The sequence below is a fragment of the Stigmatopora argus genome, chromosome 6 (assembly GCF_051989625.1).
Source record: "Stigmatopora argus isolate UIUO_Sarg chromosome 6, RoL_Sarg_1.0, whole genome shotgun sequence".
Taxonomy (NCBI): domain Eukaryota; kingdom Metazoa; phylum Chordata; class Actinopteri; order Syngnathiformes; family Syngnathidae; genus Stigmatopora; species Stigmatopora argus.
In genome coordinates, this window is record NC_135392.1 from 14,064,566 (window position 1) to 14,074,753 (window position 10,188).

Sequence of the window (10,188 nt, forward strand, 5' to 3'; positions counted from 1 at the left end):
TTTATAGAAAGATAATTTAATTTGCAGTTTCCTCTCAAGTTAATGTATATATGTATGTGTGTATATATATTTTATTATATATACTATTCACAAAAGAATAAGACATGTTAAAATTCTCGCGACGGTGAGGTGTTCAAAATCTGCCATTATTGTGAAACCCAAACCGGATATCAGATCTGGCTGTCAGACTGCACCGGAAGTAATCGTCCGTTTTGGTGACGCTGCATTAGACTGGCAGACATGAAACTGTTCAGTAAGTGAATGAATCGTTTATTGCTTTAAATAAGCGTTTTTAAAAACATGTATATATTTATGGTACAGGTTCAATGCATTATTGCTCTACGCTAAATATACTGCAGACTAGTTCAGGCCATATGTATGAATTTACGGCTTTTAGCTGTCGCTACCTAGCTTCGATTGTGCAGCCCATGTCAGTAATGAAAAGTATCATTGTGTCAATCAAGTCGAAACTACAACGTTACGTATAATACAAATACATGTATGATAACTGCTTTGTGGACCAGATTGCAGCTCAGCATGTATATCCCTCTGTTCACAGGGCTTCTCGGGTTGTTCTTACTGAGCCTGGCTTTGACTGGAGCTCAGACGCTCACACCGGCTCACTTTCTTTCCCTGGCCGATATTTCTCGACTCCAAAATGTATTTAGCCAGCCCTTTGAGGACATGGAGTCGGCTTACTATTCTGTCATCGGCCTCTCCAAACTTGGAGCCACTGTTCCTGACCACAAGGCAAATAAATTATTCTTTTATCCTGAAAGACTTTGCAGGTTTTAATTTTTGGAAGGTTGCATTTTTGGTATTGTTTTAGCCTTGATTTAAACCAATGAATCTGTTATGTATTTATAGATAGTATGCCAGTTCCTGAAGTCCCAGCTTGATCCCACTGATGTCGACTCAATCTTTTTTGCTGCAGAGACGAGCCAAGCCTTATCCGGATGTGAGGTATGATCACGTCTACACGAGGGTCAATATTTCAAAGGAACTAAAATTTTAGTTTGGGTTGTTTACTATATTATTTGACACGGCGGACGAGTGATTAGCGTGTCGGCCTCACAGTGGGGGACCTGTGTGGAGTTCACGTGTCCCCCTGGGCTTGCGTGGGTTTTCTCTGGGTACTCTGGTTTCCTCCCACATCCCCAAAACATACAGGGTAGGCTGACTGAACACTCCAAATTGCCCCTCGGTATGATTGTTAGCGTGAATGGTTTTTCTGTCCCCTTGTGCCCTGCGATTCGCTTTCCACCAATTCAGGGTTCTTTTGTCATCACTCAATCAGATCCCTGTGACCAATGACACCCGAGACATCCTTCTGGCTGCTGTCAGTGAAGACTCAACCATGTCTCAAATTCACCGGGCTGTTAGCGCTCTTAGCTCTTTGGGGCTTCCTTTGACATCTCAGGAGGTCGTAAGTGCGCTCACAGCTCGCATAAACAAGGAGGACAACGTCATGGCGTAAGTTATGTTGGGAAATGGACTGGTTTGATTTATGGGCATGTAAAATTGCGATACTACGTTGTTGACATTTGCAATGAATTTTTGGAACAGCATTACCTTGGCTCTACAAACAGCCACCCGCCTTTCCCAGCAAGCTGAACTTGGAGGAATTCTTGAGGAAATCGAGGTGACTCTTCAGCATCCACCAGGTGGCGCCTTGGCACGTCTTTGCCAAAACTCTTCAAGCGCTCTTGTTATTTTCAGGATCTGACAGCCCGTTTAGATGATCTTGGCGGTATCTTCCTCCATTTTGAAGAGGGACTTGAGGCCACTGCCATGTTTGTCACTGCTGCCTATACCCTGTCTGATCATGTCGATATAGAGCCCCCACTTAAACAGGTAGGATTTTATTTGCCGACTATCCCAATGTCTAGGAATGATAAAATAATGTTACTCTAAAGTCTATTTGTCTGTCTCTGACGTGTTTGTGTGTGTGGGGGGTTGCTTTCTTTCCACAGGACCAAGTCATTCAGCTGGTGAACTCTATTTTCAGCAAGAAGTCCTGGGACTCTCTGGCCGAAGCCTTCAGTGTAGCAAACGCTGCTGCCACTCTCTCCAACAACCGTTTTCATGTTCCAGTGGTGGTCAACTCTCATGGCCCACCCACTGTATCGCACAGCCACCCAACCCTGCAGGTATGATCCTATAAGGTGATTTCAATTGATCTGCATGTCAACTTGAAATACTTCAAGTCATTCTGTTTCGCTCTCTTTTTGGTACACAGATCCTTGCTACTGATGTCATGTCTCAGCCTTTGGCCTCAGCCAATGTGCATGTGGAATCGGTGTATGCTTTGGCCTCCAAGAGCATCATTCTTGGACAAGCGCCATTCACACTCAATGAGTATGTGTTAAAGGAATAGGCTAGCTGTGTATAAGCTTTAGTATTACCTTATATATAGGCTTTTATTAGATATAGATGATTTAAAATCATCTAAGTGTTAATTTGGACTTTTGGATTGTTCACATCTTATTTTAAAAAAATATCATGTTTCACTGTTTTTTAGTGGTATTTTTGAACTGAACTTCATGACCCAACAACCAGCGAGCGGATATTACCAATTCACACTTTCTGTTACTGGTGATAGTCGATTGATTGCCAATCATGTTGAGGTGAGATTCTATGCTCTTAATTTTTAATTCTGGAATTATCTCTTTGTTGCCAATAACTGTGATGTCAAAAAGTATTTTATTTTAAAGGGATCATGCATTACACTACATAGGTATTTCAATTATTGTGGTTAACCCATACGTGATTACTGTGGACACATCATCAAAGAATGGGCAGATATTCAAGATACCCTACCCAACTATTTCTATAAATGCATTAAAAAGTACATTCTTCAGGTCGCTCTTCAGATCAATCAATCCAATTATGCTTTTAATCACTCGTAAGTCCTAATTTAATTGCTTGACCGTTTAAAGCTGTACTTAATTACTCTTTTTTTCTAACGTTTTTCACTTGAAGCTCAAAGTGAAAGTGTCGACTGAGGTGGCCGTTACCAATATGGATCTTTCTGTGGTGGATAAGGACCAGAGCATTGGCACAAAGACCACCAGGTCAGAAATCAAGACTGATACACCTTTACCTTCCACTGCTCGTAAACAACAAAATATTTCCAAATGATCCAGGGTCGAATATCCTGCCAAAGCTAAGAGCTCCTTCCCTGCTGATAGTCACCAGAACTTTGCCATGGCCTTCCAGCTGATTGATGCGAATACTGGAGTGGAGCTTACTCCACACCAGGTTTGTCATTTTCATTGGAACAAGGCATTTCGGCACCCATAGTCCCTAACATTTTAGTATTTATTCTCTCCTTTACAGACTTTTGTTCGGCTTCATAATCAGAAAACAGGCCAAGAGGTTGTTTTTGTTGCCGAGCCGGATTCTAAGGGTCTATACAAGTTTGAGCTTGATGCTGCAGAGCGTAAAACAGAATTTGCCCTGATCTCTGGTACCTACTCCCTGTATCTCATGGTTGGGGACGCAACACTTGGCAACCCCATCTTGTGGAATGTGGTCAGTATCGGCATCTTACGTTCTTGTCTTTCAAATTAGGCCTGACATTGACCGTCCATGTGTTTAAAGGTGGATGTTGTGCTGAGGTTTTTGGATGAGGATGCCCCAACTACCATTCAAGCCAAGACTCTTTACGTACCCAAACCAGAGATCAATGTGAGGCTACTCCTTTGTAATTATGTTTGCCTTACAGAATGACGAGGTAAAATTAGGCATCGTGACATCTACTGCTCTTAAATGTTATTCTGCATTTGCAGCATTTATTCAGGGAACCAGAAAAGAAGCCACCAACGGTCGTTTCCAATGCGTTTACTGCGCTCGTCCTTTCTCCTATCCTGCTTCTGCTTATTCTGGTAACAACACACTCCATAATTTATTTTGCTTTATTAGGTCAACAACTGAAAAATTGACGTATTTATGTCTGAATGAACATTTATAAGGTTCAATGTAGTCTTTATGAATTCAAATCGCATGTGCAATATTAAGCCTTGTCTCAGTTTTAATTATTTTAATATAGAGGTCTTTGTTTTATATGCTAAATAGATTTCGAACGCACTCCTGTATTTGCAGCTTTGCAATACGACAGCGACAACACGTTCTGATTTCTGTGTTTTTTCAATTCCTGTGCAGTGGATTAAGCTTGGGGCGAACATTTCCAACTTTACCTTTTCTCCCAGCACCATCCTCTTCCATGTTGGACATGCAGGTTGGTCGTCATCTTTAAAACAATGAGCTTGTCTGAGAATTACCAGGCTATGTTTTGATTGATTTGATGTTGATTTTCATACTTTTCTTTAGCTCTGCTGGGCCTGATGTACGTTTACTGGACCCACTTGAACATGTTCCAGACTCTAAAGTACCTGGCAATTATCGGTGCTGTAACCTTTCTAGCCGGAAACCGCATGCTGGCACAAAAAGCCGTGAAGAGGTGAGTGTGTCCATGACACCCTGGACAGCCGATTTCTTGGAGAGTTCTTAACGGTTGAAGGGTGGAGAGTGCATGTTCAGAGTCAGTCGTTTACATATTAAGCACTCTGGACCCTTGGAGGCCTCTTGGTCTTTCTTTGGTCAAAAATAGAAAAGTGCTCTCCTAATGGCTTGGCCCACAAATCCTTAGGTTGGTGCCAGGATCTTACTCAGGGAAGCGATGATATGAGTGGCTGATATCTTCTAGAGCCCTTACAGTATTTGAATGAGCAATTTCCCACTTTTCATCACTCGAATGTTTCTTTTGCTTCCCTTTTGCCGCTTTGCGTTCCCCTTTAATTCTTTCTATGGAAGTTGCCGACTTCAACAGAGAATGTTTTTATTTCCTATCACTGTCAGCTTATGTGTCGTCTACTTGGTGCCTTTTATCCGTTTTATGTACCGCTTTCTCTTTACTCCTCTTGCAGGATTGCTGCTGAGCAAAGTAGTAGGTTGGCAAAGTATAGGAGCCTCCGATAAAGCGACTGTTTATTACAAAAAAAGCTGGTTGTGCTCCCAGGCTAAAGTAAGGGTTTCCACATAGATTGTATCTGCAGTGCATCTTTATAATGGCTGGCAGAGTGCATGGCTGTGTGGTGCTGACTCATCCTAACTTAGCCTTCTCATGTATTTGCCAAGTTACTGGTTTGCCTTGTATACTACTTTCACTCCCCAAACATAACTGCTATATATCCATCTCCACGCTGCATTAATTCCCCCTATTTTTTACACTCCATTCGACCAATTTTACCCATCTGAATCAATATTTTGTGTTGTGAACTAAAGTCATCAGCATTGTTTGCCTCCTAGATATTAGTTAGTATTTATATTTTGTTTTAGATTTTAATGCATGGTCAGCCTCATAGTAGTGATGCACCAAAATGAAAATTCTTGACCGAAACAGTGGCATCGTGGAGTTAAAAAAAACATCTTCAAAATGCTAATAACGATTTCCTGTTGGTTCTCAGATACCTTCTTTGTACTTCATATTTGCTATTTGTTATATTTTGGTGCTACGCCCCTTTCAATTGTGTTGCCGAATGGTAATTGAAGGGATCATTTTAAAACTCAACCATTCGTTGTGCTTGCGGTTGAATCACCGTGAAAAAAGGGAGCTTGCCTCCACGTATAAATGGAAGGAAAAAAAGCTTCCAGACTGGGAAAGACAACTCTAGGAGAGAGAAGGTCTAAAACTGGGAGATATACGTTGCAGGAGCTCTTCCACTTTAAGTGGGAATGACTGCACCGATCCAACACATTCTCATTCACCCCTCGGGTGCCACCCAACAGAACTGCACGGTACCCAGCTTTCTGCTTGCCCCAGAGCAACTCCTGGTTTTGGGAACTGTTATTTTGAAAAATGCCATTCAAAACCAAAACCATTTTTAGTCATAAAATTCAGTCAGATTTTTTCGGCCATGGAATTTTTGGTGCATCTATACCGCTCAGCATTGTTGACATTTTTACAAAGCCAGTATGTTTCCCAGCAACTGCTTACAATTTGTAATATGTTTTCCCCCACAGAATTGAGAAAAAATAAATGTAAGGCATTAAACGAAGACACTGAAGGGGCACAGTTTGGAGTCGATCGCCACATCCCATTTCCTCTTGGAACAACGCGACAGTTGACAAATTTGAATGTTGCTGAATGGAAGGAAGTTTAGGAATGAATATTTTTGAGATCAGACCAGTCCTACTTGACTGTTCTGCGTTGTTTCAACTCAATGGATCATTGCACTTCATCTTCCTGTGATTTATTTTTTACTTATTGTACAACATGCCGTTGTTGTCTCGGTGTGATTTGACTTTTTTTCCTTTAAATTGAGGGGTTTCTTGATGGACTTACTGTTTCCTTTTTTGGCTTTACAATACCTTTTGTTCATTTAGCTCATCTCACCTCAACAGTAAATACTCAGTGTGTTTTTCTTAAATAAACCGTTTCGTGATTTTTTTGCATTTTTCGTAAAAACACTGCAAAAATATGTTTCACAGTACAACCCCGTGTTATACTGGTTTTCATTTCAACCTAAAAAAGAGCCTTACTTGAAATATATGTTCGCAGTATTCCCCTGTTTTGGCAGTTTTTCATTTTACAAGATTTTTACGAAAAACGCAAAAAATACAAAAAGTAAAAAACTGACCCTTCTCCATATTTGATACAAATGTGCATTCCCAAGATAAATTGTTCATGGGAAATTTGAGGATGTTTTTTTTGTTATTGAGAAATAAAGAAATGGAGGTGAATTGTTTTTTGTGTTAACTATTGTTAGGTCTCCTCAGCCTGGGGCAGATCATAAACATTTATCCCAATTAATCTATCTTGTAACCCATGAGCAAAACAGGCACCAATGTGCTGTGCACGCTCTACTGAAATAATTCCTAACCTTTACAAGGCTGTCTTTTACTGGCTAATTCATAACTATAAATCAATCATAACTTAATCAGCCCTCATTCAAAGTGATCAAAAATTGGGCTCCAAGGACCAATAAACTCTTGCCCACATTACACAGCTACCAAGTTTCAAGACAATTGGTTCACAAATGGCCAAGGAGAAGAATTCAAAGTTAGTGTCCCCAACAATAGTGGCAACTTGACAGGCCTTCATCCTATAACAAACCAAACCATCTCTTATTAAAATGAATGTCAGGTTGATCCACAAGTTATTTGCATCGTCTGCCATCTATTGGAGGGGCATTTAATTGTCCATTGTTAAGTAGTACATTCATTTTACACCAATTATGTGAAATGTAATGATTTGCCACAGTGAAATGAATTTCTCATTTCATAGTCGTTGAGAATAATGGTTCTATAGGGACATAAATAGATGTAATATCAGTCCAAGTACTGTATTGTGATTGCTACAGGATTTTCACAGTTTGAATGAAAATAAGAAAAGCTAGATCAAATTGAAAATAAGGTGAAAGGGGGGGAAACGCTGCTGTGGTTTTGAGAATGAGCTCTGCCTGTGTGTCTTCTTCGCTCTGCAGTCTGTAAGGAACAAAGAGTTGAATTAGAACAACTCTGACATGCTGCTGTTTGCTTCCCGTAGAGTAGTACAACTGTTTACCTGAGCCTCATGGCATTTCACGAAGTCCTCTGTATTTCTGATTGCGCTGGATGGATGTCAGATCTTCTTTGTATGTTCCTTCATAGACATTTGATTGACGTTTCACATAACTCTCGCTTTTGTCTCTGGGGAAAAAGAACACGGATGATTCAGGTTTTATTGAGTCACTGTCCCACAATACCCACAATTGAATGCCGTGGGACGATGGCTTTGCACATTTTGAAGCCGGGGTAGGGAACCTATGGCTCGGGAGCCACATATGGCTCTTTTGATAGGTGCATATGGCTCTCCGCCAACCTGTGATGTAAAATATGGAAATCGCTGGTGAGAGAGCTGAGTCCTGGGCGCACCAATCGGAAGCGTCACGTCGGCACTGTGGCGTTGACACTACTTTTACCGCCACTTAATTTTTTTCTTTTTCATTACACTCTTCTTCATGCATACTCACATTGATCCTCATTGATTAGCAACAGTGTAACAATGTTGTCAAAAGAATTCAGAGACTTTTTGTACTTTAAAAGTGGAGGAATGACAAAAAAAATGCATTCATTTTCATGTATGTTTTCTTTTAAATTTTAAGCATAGCTCTCAATGAATAACATTTGAAAATTTGTATTGTTTAAGACTCTCTCTCTGTCAAAAAGGTTCCCGACCCCTGGTTTAAAGCATTCCAATCCCCTGTTGAATCCTACCCGAGACGTTTGCCCATGATGGTCTGAAGGAACTTCCTTGCAGAGATTTGGCCCAACACTTTTCTGTAGCTGTTGGTAAAGATGGCATCTGCGTGGCGGCCCAAGCTGAAATTTGGGAGGTAAAAGTAACCTATACTGCAAATATGCAAAACATTGTAGTATATGATACATTCTAGACTGAAAAGGGCCCAAGAGGATAATAGTATAATAAAATCACATTTGTCATTTTTTCCAGATTTTTTAGGTCATGCAAAAATATTATTAGTAACTTTTGTTGTCAGGATAAAATCAACTAAATGCGATTGAAGCATTTCTTTCAGTGAAACAGAAGTAAAGAGAAAATAAACTGAAAGATTCAAAATATTGCAATGTGTCACTTTAAAAAATATTTTCTGAAATTTTAATAATCTTTGTAAAAAATGACTTAAGTATTTGAAGAGGGTGACGGTATGTACTAAAGATAGAATTAGAAACAATTGTTATTGTCCACATTGTTTTTCAAATCCATGTGTCAATACTCAGAATTAAAGGCTGAACAGTGTTTTCTTGTCATATTGGAATTATGAAGGTATTGGCCAATACTTTTGAAGGAAAGTGTGGCATTACACTGACCGTATTTCAGTTCTTTCTTGGGCCGAACTTGTGTCCTCCAGCTGCTCTGGATTCTTTAAAGAAGATGTCAATAGAAAGGATGTGTCCCTTTGGCCAAATCTAAGAAATACCAATGAACTAATGAACTAATCTGAAGATTAAAATATATAAAAAAACATGCATCTTTTTTCATAAACTTTTATAATATTTATATGATATGTTAGTCATCAGAAAAGGAGCAATTCAAAATATATATTCACAATGCTGCATCCCATTTGTGAGAAGATGAATGTTTGGTGAAGCTTACCTGATGGAAGGGTAGAGTCCGGATCCTGATGTTAATAGGATCAGGCAATAAAACAGCAAAAGTGCAGCTTTCTCCATCATAAAAGTTGTCCTGCAGAAGAATGGACCACTGAAGGAAAAGAAAGCAAGGTGAAAGGTATAGGGTCAGCAGCAATGAATAAGAAACTTTGCATGTTCAAAATGATCAAAGCATAAATTAGGCTTTATTACATTGTATAGTTAAAAATAGGATTCACTTACCTACCTTTATATTGTGTATGCCTTAGGAGACTCCTGGCTGTTCTAATTCATCACTGGTACCAATTCTTTTTGTCCCGTACTACAACCACATAGAGAAACACAAGTGATGCTCTTCACTGCATCCATGGTCAGTTTATACTCACCCTTGCAGTCACTCCCACATCACACATGATCACTCCCCCTTCTTGACTTCGCTTACTCACTCTTGCAGGCTCTCATTGTTACACTAGTAACATAGTTACACCAATTTAGGGTGTCCCTCACTTGGTGCCCATAGCTCTAGCACCCTCCGCGACCCTTGTGAGGATAAGCGGTAGGGCAAATGAATGAAAAATAAAATGCTGTTGTAATGTAAGTTGAATTGAATTTAATGCCGTTATTGTCATTATACATTATATACAAGTATAATGACATTTAAAGCTTCACCATAAGTGCACACATAACTTGCAAAGATTAGCCATTATTAAAACCAAGGTATTTAGAAAATGTGAGGCAGATTTTCAATCCTAAAATTAATAGTTTTCAAAAGATAGATTTGAGCGGCCCGACGGCTCGAGTGGTTAGCACGTCAGCCTCAAAGCTCTGGAGACCTGGGTTCAAATCTAGGTCGGTCCACCTGTGTGGAGTTTGCAATTTTCTCCCCGGGCCTGCGTGGGTTTTCTCCGGGTACTCCGGTTTCCTCCCACATTCCAAAGACATGCATTCTTGGCTGATTGGACACTCTAAATTGCCACTCGGTATGACTGTGAGCGTGAATGGTTGTCCATGGTCTCCTCGTGCCCTACGATTGGC

General features: G+C 40.1%; 2 protein-coding genes across 3 annotated transcripts; one reads left to right on the forward strand and one right to left on the reverse strand.

Annotated features, from left to right (window-relative positions):
• The first annotated feature begins 155 nt into the window (after positions 1–155).
• rpn2 (ribophorin II) lies at positions 156–6,744 on the forward strand. Its single transcript, XM_077603549.1, has 18 exons — positions 156–253; positions 560–750; positions 868–963; positions 1,298–1,473; positions 1,567–1,642; positions 1,720–1,854; positions 1,974–2,150; positions 2,240–2,358; positions 2,522–2,627; positions 2,983–3,074; positions 3,147–3,261; positions 3,340–3,534; positions 3,604–3,690; positions 3,792–3,887; positions 4,165–4,240; positions 4,333–4,462; positions 4,929–5,026; positions 6,025–6,744. The coding sequence occupies exons 1-17, from the start codon at positions 241–243 to the stop codon at positions 4,978–4,980; spliced, it is 1,932 nt and encodes a 643-aa protein (XP_077459675.1). The 5' UTR covers positions 156–240; the 3' UTR covers positions 4,981–5,026; positions 6,025–6,744.
• Positions 6,745–7,080: 336 nt separating this feature from the next.
• ghrh (growth hormone releasing hormone) lies at positions 7,081–9,523 on the reverse strand. Of its 2 annotated transcripts, none has more exons than XM_077603550.1 (6): positions 9,401–9,523; positions 9,158–9,265; positions 8,872–8,970; positions 8,260–8,364; positions 7,568–7,692; positions 7,081–7,488 (listed from the first exon to the last, which is right to left on the reverse strand). In XM_077603550.1, the coding sequence occupies exons 2-5, from the start codon at positions 9,235–9,237 to the stop codon at positions 7,575–7,577; spliced, it is 402 nt and encodes a 133-aa protein (XP_077459676.1). In that variant the 5' UTR covers positions 9,238–9,265; positions 9,401–9,523; the 3' UTR covers positions 7,081–7,488; positions 7,568–7,574. The 2 variants fall into 2 exon arrangements, with proteins under 2 accessions (XP_077459676.1, XP_077459677.1); XM_077603551.1 differs by having other exon boundaries at positions 9,397–9,479.
• Positions 9,524–10,188: the final 665 nt, after the last annotated feature.